This window comes from Aspergillus tanneri (assembly GCF_003426965.1).
Source record: "Aspergillus tanneri strain NIH1004 chromosome Unknown AapTan_8_pilon_pilon_pilon, whole genome shotgun sequence".
NCBI lineage: Eukaryota > Fungi > Ascomycota > Eurotiomycetes > Eurotiales > Aspergillaceae > Aspergillus > Aspergillus tanneri.
The window spans coordinates 121,410-138,801 of NW_022984635.1; the positions used below are offsets into that span (position 1 = coordinate 121,410).

At 48.1% G+C, this 17,392-nt stretch overlaps 7 protein-coding genes across 7 annotated transcripts; 3 read left to right on the forward strand and 4 right to left on the reverse strand.

Annotated features, from left to right (window-relative positions):
• Positions 1-1,227: 1,227 nt before the first annotated feature.
• Positions 1,228-1,582, reverse strand: ATNIH1004_010678 (TPR domain protein; the record flags this gene model as incomplete). The annotated part of the gene is made up of 2 exons (XM_033575246.1): positions 1,228-1,233; positions 1,328-1,582. The coding sequence occupies 2 exons, from the start codon at positions 1,580-1,582 to the stop codon at positions 1,228-1,230; spliced, it is 261 nt and encodes an 86-aa protein (XP_033421101.1).
• A 441-nt stretch (positions 1,583-2,023) lies between these two features.
• ATNIH1004_010679 (uncharacterized protein) lies at positions 2,024-2,722 on the reverse strand (the record flags this gene model as incomplete). The annotated part of the gene is made up of 1 exon (XM_033575247.1): positions 2,024-2,722. The coding sequence occupies one exon, from the start codon at positions 2,720-2,722 to the stop codon at positions 2,024-2,026; it is 699 nt and encodes a 232-aa protein (XP_033421102.1).
• A 382-nt stretch (positions 2,723-3,104) lies between these two features.
• On the reverse strand, positions 3,105-3,653 carry ATNIH1004_010680 (uncharacterized protein; the record flags this gene model as incomplete). The annotated part of the gene is made up of 2 exons (XM_033575248.1): positions 3,105-3,407; positions 3,471-3,653. 2 exons carry the CDS (start codon positions 3,651-3,653, stop codon positions 3,105-3,107), a joined length of 486 nt encoding a protein of 161 aa, XP_033421103.1.
• Positions 3,654-5,774: 2,121 nt separating this feature from the next.
• Positions 5,775-9,065, forward strand: ATNIH1004_010681 (uncharacterized protein; the record flags this gene model as incomplete). Its single annotated transcript, XM_033575249.1, has 8 exons — positions 5,775-6,185; positions 6,256-6,462; positions 6,519-6,755; positions 6,808-7,179; positions 7,244-8,002; positions 8,150-8,438; positions 8,499-8,938; positions 9,012-9,065. 8 exons carry the CDS (start codon positions 5,775-5,777, stop codon positions 9,063-9,065), a joined length of 2,769 nt encoding a protein of 922 aa, XP_033421104.1.
• Positions 9,066-11,012: 1,947 nt separating this feature from the next.
• On the forward strand, positions 11,013-12,788 carry ATNIH1004_010682 (uncharacterized protein; the record flags this gene model as incomplete). Its single annotated transcript, XM_033575250.1, has 2 exons — positions 11,013-11,948; positions 12,006-12,788. The coding sequence occupies 2 exons, from the start codon at positions 11,013-11,015 to the stop codon at positions 12,786-12,788; spliced, it is 1,719 nt and encodes a 572-aa protein (XP_033421105.1).
• Positions 12,789-13,045: 257 nt separating this feature from the next.
• On the reverse strand, positions 13,046-15,245 carry ATNIH1004_010683 (uncharacterized protein; the record flags this gene model as incomplete). Its single annotated transcript, XM_033575251.1, has 5 exons — positions 13,046-13,490; positions 13,537-14,743; positions 14,797-14,987; positions 15,036-15,163; positions 15,210-15,245. The coding sequence occupies 5 exons, from the start codon at positions 15,243-15,245 to the stop codon at positions 13,046-13,048; spliced, it is 2,007 nt and encodes a 668-aa protein (XP_033421106.1).
• A 698-nt stretch (positions 15,246-15,943) lies between these two features.
• Positions 15,944-17,383, forward strand: ATNIH1004_010684 (uncharacterized protein; the record flags this gene model as incomplete). The annotated part of the gene is made up of 4 exons (XM_033575252.1): positions 15,944-16,237; positions 16,290-16,734; positions 16,759-16,802; positions 16,865-17,383. The coding sequence occupies 4 exons, from the start codon at positions 15,944-15,946 to the stop codon at positions 17,381-17,383; spliced, it is 1,302 nt and encodes a 433-aa protein (XP_033421107.1).
• Between the last annotated feature and the right edge of the window lie 9 nt (positions 17,384-17,392).

Here is a 17,392-nt window from a genome sequence, read left to right on the forward strand (position 1 = left end):
TCTACAACTCCACCAAAATGGGGTCAATTGAAGCCGGTCTTCAAGAAATCGAAAGACTGAAAGCAGGTAAAAAGATTAATTATACAAAAATCGCTATAAAACATGTAGTTAGCCGAACAACCCTATCAAGGCGCCACCGAGGTGTGCAGCAGCCATATAAGACTCATCGGGAAGAGTATTAAGTTCTTAACAACCAACGGTCAAAAAAACATATTAAATTAATTAACAATCTTACCAATCGAGGCCTTCCACCATCACATAAAATACTACGAAATTTTACAAAGGAAATATCTAGAAATAAGCCTGGAAAATAGTGGCCAGGGCGCTTTTTAAAGAGGCATAATAATGACCTTGTTGCTCATTATGCTACTAGCATGGATGTTTCAAGAAAGCAGCATATAAATATGCTTTATATTTTAAATTTATGGCTCAAAAGATCAAGGAATACAATGTCTATCCTGAAGATATGTATAATATGGATGAGAAGGGATTTCTTATCGGAGTACTATCTAAAGGCAAAAGAATCTTTTCCGACAGAGATATAAGCAAGGAGGGATTGAGCAACGCCTCCAGGATAGAGATAGAGAGTGGATTACTATAATTGCCTGTATTTGTGCAGATGGAACCTTTCTCTCTCCCGGGATTATATACCAAGCAAGTTCAGGCAATATTCAGGATTCATGGCTTCAGGATTTTAATCCTAATAATTATTATTGCCTTTTTGCATCCTCTCCTTCTGATTGGACCAATAATAAGCTAGGATACGCTTGGCCTACCACTGTTTTTAGTTAAGCGACAAAGGAGAAGGCCCGGAGGCGTTGGCGCCTTTTAATTTTAGATAACCATGGATCTTATACTACTATATTTGTTTCTCTTTAGAATCATTGTTCAAAGGTGATCAGTACCAGAACGTGATCTCCGTGTTCGAACCATATCCTGTGTGGCACGAACAACCATCATATCTCCAATAAATAAGCGTCGAGCGTTACTGTAGCAGGAATGATTGATGTAGGACGCTAGGGGCCAAATACCACTGGAATAAAATTGGTCGTTGGTATTTTCTTGTTGCGTCTCCGCTCTCATGGCATATATATGAGACTCGCGAGAGGAGAGGACAACCGAAACAATCCAACGCTACAATACGCTCAACGAGGAAGCTAGGAGATATTAGCCTAGTTAGTATTCCTTTATAGTGAGCTGCTTACGTATTCACAACAGGTATGTCATCTACTTCTGAGACATTAGCGGGCTTGTATGAGCCATGATAAAGATTAGTATAAGTTGGCATTAGAGACGTGTTTTGGTAAAGCTTTTGGAAAATAAGCACAATAAGCTCAGCTTGGGTCCCCACCGTCATAGCGTCTGTTTTTGCGTTGATCAAAAAGGCAAGGCCCTGTCTGAACTCGTTGGCGTCATGAAAGGCGGGCGAAAAGGCTTTCTCACAGAAGAGAATATCACCAGCTTTGACAATTTCCATCGTGAATAAACCTCGTTCGCGAAACGTGGTAGTCCTCACTGATACAGGACCGACGTAGGTTGCATGATCGAGAAGTGTGGGCGACGCCTTGTCGCCTCTGTCCATGAACAGAGAGAGTACCCGGATACAGTGCCCCAAAAGTGAGGGTCCTAGATGCGGCTAGGGCGTACATTATAGGACTCACGATTAGGAAGGTGTGAAGGTCTCCCTGGAGATCAGATTGAGGTACCAAGTCGAAGATACGCAAAAGTCTGTGGTTTGGATACCTGGAGGGTCAAGGGGTCCGTAACTCAGGCCCGGTGATGTAGACCCGGATACTTTCGACCTCTGTAGTACGACAGGGAGTGTAGGCTCTGTGACCTAGTACCAGGTGCACTATACCTTGGGCTCTTGACCATGTAGATCATGAGGCCGCGGTCGTACGACCTACACGGCCAGAGGCCCGCCAGTTGGTGACCATGGCAGATACACGACCCCTACGGTCGTCTATCTACAGTGTTGGGAGCTCATTGGGTCACAGGCCATCCACTATTATTGAAAACTCTGCTACGAGATCTCGTCGTTGATTAATTGTCCATCATTTCCAACATTCTCAAGCAATTGTGTCACGGAGGCGATAACTTGCCGAGTTACAACCAGATCTCTTCCAAAGGTCATGAGGATCGTGAAGGTAGCATCATCGACCGCCGCACGGACGCAGTGATTAACGTCAACTTTCCGCAGAGCGCGATCATAGAAGCGCGCCCCCCGGTCTAGGTCTCGCGCATACCGGTCGGCAATGCTCTGTGCTTTAACTGGATTGTCTGGCTGCACAGATACCGCGTCCGTCCTTCTCCATTCCCCTAGATAGTAAGCATGGAAAGTGACGGTAACCCTCCGTACCGGCGGCGTATCGCCAGAAAGATCTCCATCAAAACCGTCCTCCGAACTGTTTAGGTTTCCAGGGGCCAGGGGAGCTTCAAGTCCATTATCTGGCTGCTCCTGGTTCCTCGTGCCTGTACTAGTCGGGTTCGTTCCCTCCCAGGTGGTGAGATCAATCTGCGTAACAGCCTTTTTCGCCCTTTTCTCCCTATTGGCTCTGAGTCGAGAACCTGACCTGATAGACAGTGTCTCTTGTGTCTCTTCCCTCGGCCTCTTGATCCCCCGTGATCGTACCAGTTTTCTTTCACCCCGCTGCGATGTCTTATTTAAGATCTTGCTTTTCGGTGCTACAACGACCGTCTTGTTTTTCTGGGCCTTTTCCATCACAAGGCTTTCTGTCTCCTGCGGATGCTGGTCGATAGCAACGTCAAATAGCTCTCTGCCGCCTGCCTTTCAAATGCTTGCCTCTGAGCCTGTTCTGGATCCAGTGGATTAGCTGTATATATTTCAGGATTTTGCTGAGAGAGCCTTAATTTAGCAGTTCCCGCCACCTCAGTCGCAGCTCCACCATAGCCTACGGTCGCCGAAGATTGAAGAGGTCCCTCTACTAAAGAGGCATAGCCAGAGCAGTCTTTATCAACATCCTATAATTTATCGGCGATGGCCGCGTCCGGAGTTGTTTCCCGATTAATATCTTGGAGTGTCGGTCTATTCTTCATCCGAGATTTGCGGAGTCCGGCTGGTTTAGATCGTAGTTAACTTGCTTTTAGACGACTACAGCGAGACCGTGGTATGCCCCCATCATCCAGCTGGCCACCCACTTCTCGCCAGTTCTCGACCAGGCTCTGCGTGATGCGTTGTCTGCTGCCTCTTCTTGAGCGTTATAGCTATCATCGATCCTATCCCATAATTCATCGGCAATAGCCGCATCTCGAGTCCCTGCCCGATTGATGTCTTGGAGTGTTAGCCTATACTTCATCCGAGATTTGCGGAGTCCGGCTGGTTTAGACTGCTGCCGACTGGTTCCCGGACGACTACGGGGGGGGCGTTTATCAGCCAGCAGGCTACCCTGTTAACACTATTTCTCCACTAAGTTCTGTACAATAAATTTAGTCTGTGAAGGTTTGTCTACTGCCTCCCCTTCTGGTAGCTCCGGTTTGGTTGTTTCGGAAGATGGCAGATTTTCACCGTCCAGCTGGCTTCCCTCTTCACGCCATCTTGCGATCACACTCGGCAAGTCAGCTGGCAGTTCAGTTACAGGCCTTGAGACAACATATTCCGCAGCCCCAGGTGGTGAGGGAATACGTCCAGCCATGCCTTGTAGCTAAGCGAGAGTATCTGCTCGCTCCAGAGCTACTCGCCCTTCCTCTGTCTCCGAATTATGATTGTCAGTGCCCAGTTCTGCATTTCCTTGGAGTATTTCGCCAAGGAGTTCAACATCTTCAGCAGTACCTCCGTTATCCGTCACTTGTTCCAGTTCAACTCTTTCTCGCTGGTCGACCGGGAATGCTCGTACTGCTGCATCTCTTTTATCCATTTCTTGCTCCATTACAGATGCAGGTTCTTCGACTTCGCGGCTTCCGCTTTGTTTATCCAATAGCTCTTCTTTCGCCAGACATTCCTGTTCGGTTCCTTTCCCTACCCCTCTCTTTAATATCTCATGTTCATCTATCTCTGTACAGCTCTGGTCTTCCTTCTTATAATCTATCCCCCCATTAGTTACAGGGCAACGTTCGAACTCCTGGGACCTAGGCTGGGGCCCGAAATCTTCCCAAGTGTCCATAGGTATGGGGTCCGAGACAGCAAGTCTATCTTCCGTCGAACTTCTGAACGAAGACTCTCCCGGTGAATTGAGTATCGCTGCCTGCTGTCTACGATGCCAACGTTCTTGCCGTCTAAGCTGTCCTGTTTCCCGCCTCCTCTGACGTCGTTCTTTGTGCGTCTCTGATCGAATACTATACTAGTTTATAACTATTTACTAACTAGTTAGATACTTGTCAAACTGGAACTCTTGTACATGAAAAGTGTGATGTTGCATTTAATATTATTATTCCAGTTGATATTAAGAATTGTCTATATATTTTATTTACTTCACATGGGATACATACACACCCTCCACCACCTCCTACGACAGCTCCTCTTATTATTCTGGAAAGAATAAAGCAGATACTTTATGACATAAGGGATCCGGATATGACTACTGGTATGTTACTAGTCCACTATTAATAGTATACTAGTTATTAACTAGCTAGGCTCTTTCCTCCGCAATCCACGACTCCTTGACTTCTGCAAGGAATTTGATAATAGCCTATCAGGTATTCATACAAGCTTTGCCAATCAAGATCGTGTTTCTGCTATGATTCAAAAAGCAAAGATAATGTCAAGGGCTGAACCCATAGAACCTACAAGATAGGTTATGTACAAGAAGGAATCGTTGAAGGAGGGAAGAAAAGGAAGAGGAAAATGAGCGGTAAACAAACAAGATGGGAAGTCACGTGACAGGGATCGAGGGGCCAATGGCCCAAAGGGCCAACAGGGCCAAAAGGGACAGTAGGGACAGTAGGGACAGTAGGGACAATAGGGACAATAGGGACAATAGGGACAATAGGGACAACGGGGACAGTAGGGACAATAGGGACAACGGGGATAGTAGGGACAACAGGGATAATAGGGACATTGGCCCGAGAGGTCAAACGGGCTCTAGCCCTTTACAGATAAGCCTATTTCCTGAAGGCCAAGAGTTAAATGGTCTAAGGTTTGAATGTTTGAGACGGCCAGAATTAAGGGTAAGTATACTAGTTCCTGACTAGTATGTTACTACTTTGAAACTAGTTGCTAACTAGTATATTTTAGGCGTATGTCCAATACACCTTTCAGGATGATGAGAATATACTTATTATTTGTGCCTACAAAGCACAATTAAAGTTATTCCAATCTCTGAAGTTATTTGAGGTGGATATGAATTTAAGCGATTAAAGGGTCGTGATTTAAATAAAGTTATTTTTGCAGTATTTTTAAAAAAGTATAGAAAAGGTAAGTGAGTATTTACAATTGGCTACAGACTAGTTCCTAACCAGTTACTAACTAGTTATTACTCTTTGTCGAGTCTTCACCAATTGTCAAGATACTGAAGGGTATTATAACCTATTCTAAAAGGTTTTTAAGGTTATCGAGTAAAATATAAACCAGTCTGTTTGCTTTTATTATCTACATGGAACTGGATTTGAAAGTGTTAATTAGATATGGATAAGGCACAGATATTAGGTAAGATTAATAATACTAACCAGTTAATAACCAGTTGCTAACCAGTATCCACATAGGTCTTAGCCAGTATCTAGCCAGTATTAACCCTTAACATTGTGATAAAAGATGGCATATTCCACATATTATAATTGCCTGCCGTGTGCACTTCTTTCGAGGGATTAATATCACCGGAATGGTGAAAGCGACCCTCGGGCCTGCGGTAGCCGCCGTAGCAACACTCCAGCACAACAGAGATGATTGGAAAGCGTTGACCAATATGCTCTCGTCTCTGTATTGTGCTGGCATTGATCTTCGCTGGCACGAGTGTCACCGGGACTTTGCGGCGGCTCACAAAGTCTTGGAGCTGCCGGCATACAAATGGAACCTCAAGGATTACTGGATGCAATATATCCATAACTGGTCCTTGCGCAAGGGTGACCCGCCTCTCGTCGGCCCGTCGGTTGCACCGCTCGCATCTACGACAATTCACAATGTGGTGGAGGAGAACATGGATGCCATCACCGTGGAGTCAGATATGGCACGGGCTGATTTCAATCCTCTGGTACAAGACCATGAGGTAGATGGGGTTCCACTGTGTACACCGGTAGGCTATTTATTAAAGCTTCTTCGGGTTGTTCTCCTGCAACTATAATTACAAATCTAACTGATCGCAGTCTGTCTACGCCGATATCGCGCTTACCGTTGGCAAATATCTGCTCCAGCGCTATCACCCTGAGATGGAAGACTGCCTGATTGATGTTTCGAACATGACTGTCATGAAGGCCCTCATTGCAAAACTGGAGGGCCCCCAACCACTGCGCACATTTGTGACGGTGGACTGGGCAGCTAAGAGAGCGAAGGGCCGGTTCTGTTCTTTTGACGTAAGATCATCCGATGCACGAGTCAAGGAGGGACCTCATTCTAACAGCTCATGCAGAATAAGGGTCAGGCAACTGTGGAGCATGCCAACTGCGAGATCTACTTCACCGATAGATCTCGACTGGAGCAGCTGGAACAAACCGCTTACGAGAAAAAGGCACGGATGGCGAGTATGCGCAAGGACCTGGAGAATGGCCCGACACAACGGTTACGTCTAGGACAGTGGCTAGGACCGATCAACCTACCTACCAGTCGGAGTTGGGTAATATTACCACGCCTTCCTACCGCCGAAACGGTTAGGTGTCAGAGAGGGCTCGTGATCCCCGGACAGGACGATTCATATCAAGCCGGGAGAATACCGAAAGGCCAGAAGAACTGAGTTCGAAGTTGTCATGGATAGCAACACTTTCGAGTGCGCCAGTCGGGTGAGTTTCAAGGGCGTTGAGACCCAGGGCACATTCCACACCCACCCAGCTTACCTGGACGGTCTCACCCAAGCTGGTGGTTTTGTCATGAACTGCAACCACAATAATGATCTAGATGTGGAAGTCTTCGTCGATCATGGATGGGAGTCCTTGCAGGTCTATGAGACTCTCAGTAAAGAACAGACCTATTCAACCTTCTGTCAAATGTCCGAGAGGGATCAAAGAAAATATCAAGGGGACGTGACAGTATTCGATGAAAGCTGGAGGGTTCTCGCCAGCTACAAAGGTATTGTGGTAAGTCTTATCTTCCATAAACACCGTCGAAAATGCCGAAGATTCCATCTTAATATCGACATAGTTCCAAGGCGTTCCACGAAGGGTCCTCCGCTTCTTCTTGACCGTCGAAGGGGTCAAACCACCTCGTTGTCAGCCGCAACAGAAGGGAAACGCAGAACCAGCACGGTCCGCAGTAACAGTATCCAAGCCTTCCATGCCCTCGGTCCCCGCTGCCAGCACCAAGACCACAAGAGTCAATGGCCCAGCCCCTGCCACCCGGTCAAAGCATTCACTTGCTGAACCGGCTTTGAAGATCATCTCAGAAGAAAGCGGTGTCTCCCTGAGTGATCTGACAGACGATTCCGTTTTCTCTGACATTGGGATCGATTCCCTTCTCTCCTTGGTCATCACTAGCCGGTTCCGTGAGGAACTCAATCTGGACATAGAGTTTGATGATATCTTTACCAGGTACACGTCCGTGAAGGAACTGAACAGCTTCCTCAGACAATACGGCGGGGCGGAAGGACCAGCCCCTTCAGACAGCCTATTTGAGCAGCCTCGTACCGTCAGGGATGCGGTGCCCGAGACCCTTCGGCAAGCATCTGAGTTTTCCGCCACGCAGCCCGTCGCCATTCCCAGCCTGTACGTCGGCGCAGCCTTTGATGCCGCCCTTGGTATCATCTCTGAAGAAAGCGGTATGGCAGTCTCGCAGTTGACGGATGACTGCGTATTTTCCGACATTGGCATTGACTCGCTTTTGTCCCTTGTCATCATCAGCCGCTTTCGTGAGGAGCTGGACCTAGACATCGACATGGACTCCATCTTTACCGACTATCCGACGGTAAAAGAATTGAAGACATTGTTCAAGCCGGGAGCCTCTGAATCTGAATACACATGCCGGACTCCATCCGTCCATCTCGACCGGTCGGATCAAGAGACCTCTGGAAATCCCTCCTCGGCAACCTCTCAGGGCTCGGACTCCGAGTAGGATGCCGCTGACCTGAAGGAGGAACAAGCTGCCGTGCTGGCAGCGACCTCCGTGCTCTTGCAGGGAATTCCCAAGTTCGCCGAAAAGATCTTGTTTCTTTTCCCCGACGGCGCTGGTTCGGCAACGTCATACTCTGGAATCCCACGGCTGGGGTCGAATGTGGCGGTGATCGGCCTCAACTCTCCCTACTACAAGATCCCGGAGCTCTTCAAGTGCACACTGGACGCCCTTATCGACACCTACATCAATGAGGTCCGCCGCCGCCAACCCAAAGGGCCGTACCACCTCGGTGGCTGGTCCGCCGGGGGCATCCTCGCCTAGCGCGCCGCGCAGAAGCTAATCAACGCAGGGGAAGCGGTGCAAAATCTCCTGCTGATCGATTCACCCGTGCCCAAAGGACTTGACAAGCTTCCCCAGCATTTCTACGACTACTGCAACAAGCTGCAACTGTTTGGTCAGCCGACCACCTCAGGGTCTGAGCGCGCAGCCGCCAAAGCTCCAGCGTGGCTGGTCCCCCATTTCAATGCCACCATCGACACGCTGCACGAGTACTTCGCTACGCCTCTTCCAGTCGGTAAGACTCCGCGCACGTCGATCATCTGGGCGTGTGAGAGTGTCATGGACGGTAAGAATATCCCAAAAATGCTTCCGCATCCGGATGATACCGAAAGCATGAAGTTCTTGACGGAGGCTCGCACCGACTTTTCTGCCAGCGGATGGGAGGGTTTGTTTCCCGGTGGCACAATCATCTTAGATCGAACGGAGGGGACAAACCATTTCTCGATGATAGTAAGTAAACATCTTCTCTTGTATCCACAGCGTCACCTGTCAGGACCACTGTCACTTACCAGTAACGGTGCAGAGAGGAGAACACGGGGCTAAGTTGGCGGAGTTCATCGCCCAGGCTCTGGCATGATTGAGAAACATATACGTGGCTGAAAGCTTGCCCATATTGAGAACGTTCATGCGAAATATTCAACCGAAGTGGCTGAGCCATAAGAGGCGTTCGACACACGAAAATTATGGATACTAGTAATATTCAAACGTTCATAGGACTGCACATTAATTCTGACAATGGCGTACACACACAGAATGATGTACAGATTGTCTGCACCAGCCATCCAGGCAAACCGTTCTGTATTTAACGTCAGTGACAAGTATCGAGAGAATACATGCTGTCAGGGAATAAATGACCTCTATACCTGATGTCGGTGGATATTTGATTTTTGGCGATATTTGACTATTCAATCTATTTTACCCACTGTTTTAGAAACCTGGACAAGCAGTTTAGCCTCCAAGATAGGGATGCGTGTAGATGGATCGAGTGTGCTTCGAACTTAACTATAGGCTCGTCATATATATCTTTGCCACATTTCCAATCCCTTAGGCAACTGCGGTGGTCAATACATAGCTGGTTAGCTCAGAACAACCGTTCTAGACGGTGATATGACCATTCGCTCAGGGGAAGGCATGGTTGGCAGAAGAACACGATCCCGGTTCACCAACGTGCACTATTCTGCAACGTCTATCTAAAGGAACGGAAGCGATCCAAGGGATGCCAATAAGCACTGGCCAAGGCGATAGGAGTTATAAGATCTCGAATCGGGATATCTCTCCATCAGATGGAAGGCCTAATATAATGTAATGTCAATATAAAATACAACCTGGTATACTATTATTATGATTCCCTTACAACCCGCAGAGTGCCCGGTGGAGTTTTAGGTGGTATTTTTTTCCAACTAACAGGTAGAGATCCGTGAAGCTCTACGGATTTCAACCACCAATATGACTACCAAAATGTCAAGACTGGAAGCTTCATATAAGATCAAAATACTTGATGTGATTCAGGCTAATAAAACAGGCTAATTTACATCGACACGCCCCATTTATATACAACTAATTACGGAGCGTAGTGTAGCAGACTATTTATGGGTTGGTAGGCGATTTTCGGTGCTAAGGCACAATCCAGTAATTTAAGAATTCCAGATTAGCTGACATGGCCAAGGAAGGTTAATAGGGCAAGCAAGGGCGTAGGGCAGAGTTTTGGCAGTGCCTTTATTTACCCTCAGTTTCCACCTCCCAAGATCTTGGTCGCTTCCTACCTGTTAAATACCTTGTAGAATATGGCTGATACTCATGTGTTAAGGGGCAACGCCAGGCAAGCATTCCCACGCTATCCCGCTGGAACTGTTAGCAAAAGGACTAGGATGGAGAACCAACGGCTCTACCCTGCTTGGGCTATACAAAGATAGGTTCGACAGGATTCAGGCGTCCGCAGTCATGCCGGGACACCATGTTACAAATTTTATAGGCCTAGATCTTTGCCTACCTAGCCTGGTTTTGGCAGCGTCTTTAAAACTTACCAGGAATATTAGGATCCGTATTATTCTGCACGGAGTGAGGTTTCTATTACTTTTATTAGGGCCTGAATCTATACAACTAATAAGATCGATTAATCGGTGCGGGAATTTATCGTTGCCCACCCTGGTCCCTTGAATTGAAGAGAATCGTGCCTCCCGAACAAAGGGTAAACCCCCGCGGAGCACACAACAAAATAATCAACAAGAATATAATCAAGAAGAGCCCAACCAGCTCAAATCGTTCAAATATGACCTTTTTACCAATCGTACTCTATTTCCCCTCCGGGACTAGCCCGAATATCCGACATTTTCGGAGCCAATGTCCCGTGGAAGATTTCCCGTGGGCCACGGGGCTTTGTCCCGAGGGCCGTGGATTCGGAGAAATGAGACAGCCATTCAGGAGGTTATAACTAGCTCAACACCTCATTTTACATAGTTACATAGAATCGAGACTGCTTTCATTGAATAACTATATTATAATTATCATCCAACTATCTGCGACCATGTCCTACGAGACCATTCCTGGAACCGACATCTACGGACCGGGTACATTCATCGACAAGAACCCTCTCCCTGTGCCACAAGATGCACGACGAGTATTCGAGATTCTAGCCTCACGGACCCCTTTTTTCACACAGAATCAGTCCCTATGGAACACTGTCACCTTCGAAGGGGGATCCGAGCCGATGATCCCAGGACCGATCAAATCGCCAGTCGTGGCAGCGGCATTGCATGCGATGTGTGGAGTGGTCGCCAACGAGCTAGTAGAACTGCGCGATGGGATACCAGCACAGGAGCGGCGCGTGGTAGCTAACACTGACCATGCAGGGTTCTGGCTGGGGTCAGTGTTCACAACTTATATCAATGGCAAGGATATATCTGCACTTGTACGCGCAGGCGAACTAAACTCCCTCTTTAAACGAGACTTCGAGCAGGGGTTCGGAAAAGGGATTGCAGGGCGATCGACGGCGATATACCAGACTAAGCATCCCAAGGTGTGGTATCAATTGCATGGGTCGTTGGACGCGAAGAAGATGTTTGAGTCAATGGGGATTGATGCCTCCGTTCAGTTGGATTCCCCCGGGGCGTATTATGATTATATCCAAGAGCATGTACGGCAGTGGAGTGCTGATGAGCTGGAAATGCATAATGTGCGCCATGGAATCTGCGGTAGTATTTGTTACAGCCCAGAGGAATGGCGTCAGACGGAGTTTGGGAAGCGATTAGCAAAACATCCACTTGTCAATGTGACGTGTGAGAGCTATGCGAGCGCAACTCCGTCTATTCCCCTACCTCACATCTACGATAAACGTCCGCTGGCGGGAGTTAAGGTGCTGGAAATGGTGCGCATTATTGCCGGACCTACGATTGGCACGACGCTGGCTGCGTACGGAGCGGATGTGATCAGGGTGAACTGCAGTCGTCTGGTGGATCTAAATGTACGCTTCTCTTTTCCCCCGAATTTAACTGACTAGTAGATATAGCTAACAGAAAAGGCGTTACAACTTGTTCTGAACGCAGGAAAACGCACTATCGACCTAGATATTTCCAAGGAGGCGGATGTAACGCGATTGCAGGAGCTTTTAGAAGATGTGGACATCTTCATCCAGGGATTCCGGTATGGGTCTCTAGAGAGAAAGGGCCTAGGGCTTACAAGCATGTTGGATCGCGCCGCACAACGAGGCAAGGGCATTGTGTACGTGGATGAGAACGCCTACGGACCGGACGGGCCTTTTGCCGAGCGCCCCGGATGGCAACAGATCGGTGATGCTGCATCAGGAAGCTCCTACGTGATGGGACGGTCCCAGGGGTTCGAGGAGGGCAAGAGTGCGCTTCCTCCGCTGCCTGTTTCCGACATGACGACAGGTCTGGTAGGCGCGCTGTCAGCTATGTTGGCGATCCGTGAGCGTGCAGTACAAGGAGGATCATATCATGTCGTGAGTTCGTTGGTTGCGGCAGATACGATTGCACTAGAGGAGGAGATTGGATTGTATACCCCAGAGGTGGTGTTGCAGACGACTAAGCGGTTTGGATTCCGGCCCATCACTCCGGACCAGTTCGTGCCGGAGATTTTGATCAATGTAGTTGATGGATGGAAAAGAGTTTTCCCGGAGTACATGAAGGAAGACTCGTTGTTCATGATGACATTTGACAAGGGACCATGGGGGCGTCAATCCTTGTTGAAGCCGGTTGTGAGATTGGATGACGAGATAACACCGATGTGGACTACTCCTCCGGTGCCGCATTGCTATCATGATCGAAATATTAACTGGTTGTAAATTAACTAGTTATCCGTCAGGTTTAATTACTGTCAAATCTATATACATACGAGTTATAGATACTTCTCTTACGTTATATGATGAGAGATATAGAAATAACTGATTTCAAAACTTTTGCAGTTCATGACTAAACTGATTATCCTTCTTGACTACTATCAAATGACGATGTGGAGGTCGCTTACTGACGTGATAGTAATATATAGAAACTTACGAAGTGTTTGAGACAGGGCTAGGACTAACTAACTATTACCTAGGCATTATATATCCAATGAAACATCCCAGTCCATATGCAAAGGAGAACCAGGTATACTAGCCATAAGATCTTGCCAGTTCCAGAAGGGAGGAATCGACCACTGCCAATCCAACGTGGAATCAATAATGTCTTCACGTTGAGGATCCGTAGCATCAACATTTATAGGAGCGACTGGCTCTCCATGAGCATTATCCATGCTGACACCCTGCATACCTGTTTCCTGTCGACGACATTGCCTCAGGATTCGTTTGGCTGCATTTTCAAACTCCGAGCAGAGACTGAGAACGTAGTCGACGTAGGTCCCAGGCTCCCGAGAAGAAATTGTAGACAGAAAGCGGACTGTTTCATGAAGTAGAGAAAGGTCGCTGCTGGCTTGTTCATGATCCGGATGGACGAAGATTCCTAACGCAAGGGTCGCTGACGCTGCAGCGGGGAAATACAGCATGTTCCTTTTCTCTTAGTGGGGTTTGCTAAGGGGAAGGCGGGACTACTTACCATTGATGCGCGGAGCCAAATCGTTTGATATACTTGATCAGCCTCACGGCAGATCGTGCTGACTCCAAAGATGCCACCATAGTCTGTGCGATCTCGTCCTCAACTGGTGGAATGTTTCTGGCAGAGAGTATCGACGCAGGTCGTCCTGCATGCATACCAACTTGGTAGAGATTGCCATAGCAACAGTGGAAAGTTAGATGGAGACGCAGAAGATGATACATGGGATATGCAGTGGCTGTTGAGAATGTCGACTGTGGCTGGAGATTTGTTGGTATGGCGTGTTTCCAGTCCAGCAGGGCATCCTCACAGGCCTTGACCTCTGCGACAATACTATCTCGGGTCTTGTTCTGTACTGCAGAGGTGTACAGGTGGTGGTAGACCCGCCGCTGTATCAAGGCGAACTGTACCAGAAGCCGGAAGAAGTTAACCGGGGTGCTATCTACTATCAGAATACCCTTTCCATCCACTGGTTCCTCTGCTGGTAAGGGCGTGTCATAATCATTGCTGTCCTGGACCGGCGGACGGCCGACTCGAAGGGAGATGTCCGCATCGAGGATGAAGGCTAGCCAGTACGTTCTGCGTCGTTCCTCGGTTTGATGAGTCGTCATTCTGAGAGCATGCGCACGATGTAATCCGATAGACTGGGAGAGGCGCATCGCTGCGGCAGCGAACATGAAGAGGGACTGGGGATTCGGGGTTCCCTGGAAGTAGATAGCCAGGCCAAGCATCGCCTGGACAGCGAACAAGTCCGCGGTGCGCATGAAGAGATCAACAATCACGTTTAAGGTATTCTTAATATGGCCCAGCGACAACTGCCATTCAGGCGCGTTATCGGATTCCTGCGCCCTTTGAGCGTAGGCGAAAGCCAACACCACGTTCAGAGACGCCCACCACGAGGAGCTTTCGTCGGGGCTCCACGAAAATTGACGATCAAGGGCTCTTGCAAAGGAGGATTCATTGAATAATGGAATGGCTTGGTTGAATGTAGAGAAGAATTCGGTGACTAGCTGCCTCACGACACGGTTCTCAGGCAAAGGTTGGAAGACCCGTCGTTGGAGATCATCCTGCAGAGGGCGAGGAAACCATGTACCCAACTGCCATCTCGAAGCGCTCCTCTGTACTGCAGAGTGCCAAATGGATATTCTGGACCCACCGGTGGGCCAATGGGCTCCCTGTTGTGAGGCAAATGCGAATCCAGACGAAGGTCCTACGGTGAGTTATTACAGGGGTACTCTGGTAGAGTGATAATCGAGGACGGACCAAAGAAGCGCATTCTTCCATCCTGCGCGTTGATCACATATGAAGCTTGATCCATTACCCCTTCGCTTTGGGAATGCTCGGAGTCATGGTCTACTGATTCGCTATCGGATCCATGTATACTTGGCTCTTTCGGTTGTTGTAATTGCTGCTCCATGCTCTCCAAGCGTCGTTCCAACTCCTCCACATACGCCCTGAACTATATTAATCAACGTATTCGCGCGGTTATTTGGGCCACTTACCGACTGGGGCGCGTCGGATACTGCACAGTATCCTGAAAGGAGCAGGAGAGTTTGAAGGCATGGCATGAAGAGCAAATGGGGCGTTTTCCATCGCATTTGGTTTTTTTTCGCCGACAGGTATTGCAGGCCTGATAGGTCAGTTACCCATGCAAGATAGTTCTGGGGTCTACTTACCTTGGCGCGGCGGACGATACCCTGTTTCTTGACCATTTTCGTCGAGGGGATGCGACTGGAAGATCAACCTGGGGGTTCAGGCATTTGGTGGAGATAGTTAATACTCGGGCCGAGTATTCCGATCAGGCATGGCAACCGTAAGTTCCCGCTCTGATTAATCATGATAGTCGCTTATCGTGATAACCGATAATCAATCGATTAATCTACGCGCGACCTGTGCACTCTTGCTTGCTGTTCCTTTCGGGGCGTATTATCCAATAGGGTGCACGCCATGCGTTCTCGGGCCCGAGCGATAGTACGGAGTAGAGATCCGGTGCTGATCATCCTAGTTGGTATTCAGACTTTTAAAGCTTGTTCTCCTGCGGTGTCGCCCAGTCCTACCATTGCGCCATAAACTTGCATTGAGACAATCCACGAGCAATTTGATTGTTGCTTATGTGGTATTGTGCCTGCATCACATTAAGTCAGGTATTGTTTTTTCTTGTAATATACTGTATATGCAATGGTACGACATCGTCACATACGAAGAGAAAGTACGGTATGTGTATTTCAGATGTCATAAACCTCTGACTGGGTTTCAATCTGATGTTGGCCCTAATTATCTAATTAATTTGAATAATGATAGTCTTTTGACAAGTAGCATAAGACCCTGTTCTTTCTCTTGATCAACTCAAGTCAGCTTCTATTGGCATTCAAGCTAGTTCCGCCTTAAGCAAACCTTGCGCCCTTCCACCATGGTCGCTACTATGGAAAACCACTGCGAGAAACTTGAGCAAAACGGACACTCATCATCCCTTTTGGAGAAACTGGCCAATGAAATATTGCAGAAATCCATCCAAATCAGTATGTATTTGGCTGCAAATGATCATGCACAGCCATCGTTTGACAGAGACGCACCCATTACCTGCATTCCCGCGAATGCACCACCGGAGATTCGCAAGGCTCGCCAAGACCTCATGGAAGGCTCCTTGAAGGCCTTCCAGCTTGCGATGGGTCCAAGCGAATATATTCCCAATCTAGCATTAGGTGTCAGTGTGTCACGTCGTGTATTTTCGATAATATTAGCTAATATTCTCCCAGTTTCATTATCTAGCATGTTTGCGCTGGCTTGCTTACTTTGACATCTTTGCGAAAGTGCCCCTGCAGGGTTCGGTCCCGTACGAGATACTAGCACAAGAGGCGAACGTGTCTGAGACTCAGCTCAAGGCAATTGCTCGCATGGCAATGACCAACAATCTCTTCTGCGAGACAGAGCCGAACCACATCGCGCATACTGCTACTTCCGCACTATTCGTGACACATCCTGAGACCCATGACTGGGCGATCTTTATGTCTGAAAAGTCAGCATCCTGTGCATCCAAGATTCTAGAAGCATCGGTGAAATGGCCCAAGAGTCTTGCAAAGAACAATACCGCCTTTAATGTTGCGTACGGCACTGACAAACCCTTTTTTGAGTGGCTCGATACCCAGCCGACAGAGCGAGAGCAGTTTGCCAAGTACATGCGGATGATCCAACAAAGCGAGGGTATGTCGCTAAGGCACTTAGTAGACGGCTTTGATTGGGCTTCGCTGGGGAAAGCCACAGTCGTTGATGTTAGCAAAAATTCCTGTCTTCTGTTTTGGTGACCGGTATTCTTACTATTTTATTTGTCTAGGTCGGAGGCTCGACCGGAACCGCCAGCATCGCTTTGGCCAAATCATTTCCCGATCTGAATTTTATTGTCCAAGATCTCCCGGGAAATACCAAATCAGGCGCGGCGTCTCTTAACGAGCCATCCCTGGCCGGTCGCATCTTATTTCAGGAACACAATTTCTTCGACATCCAGCCGTTCAATGGCGCGGACGTGTATCTCTTACGCATGATTATCCATGACTGGCAGCTTGAAGATGCGGTCAAGATTCTTCAGCAGCTCTTACCGGCCTTTAAGAAAGGATCAAGAATCGTCATCATGGATATAGTCCTGCCGACACCAGGGACCATTCCAACAGTGCAAGAAGGCCTTTTGAGAGCCCGTGACCTGACGATGTTGCAGAGTTTCAATAGCACCGAGAGGGATACTACTGAGTGGACTGCTCTTGTCAAGAAGGCGGATCCGAGTTTACAGATCATAAATATAGTTCAACCAGTAGGGAGTATAATGGCTGTGTTGGAGATCGTGTGGGAACATAGCTAGCCGGAAAAT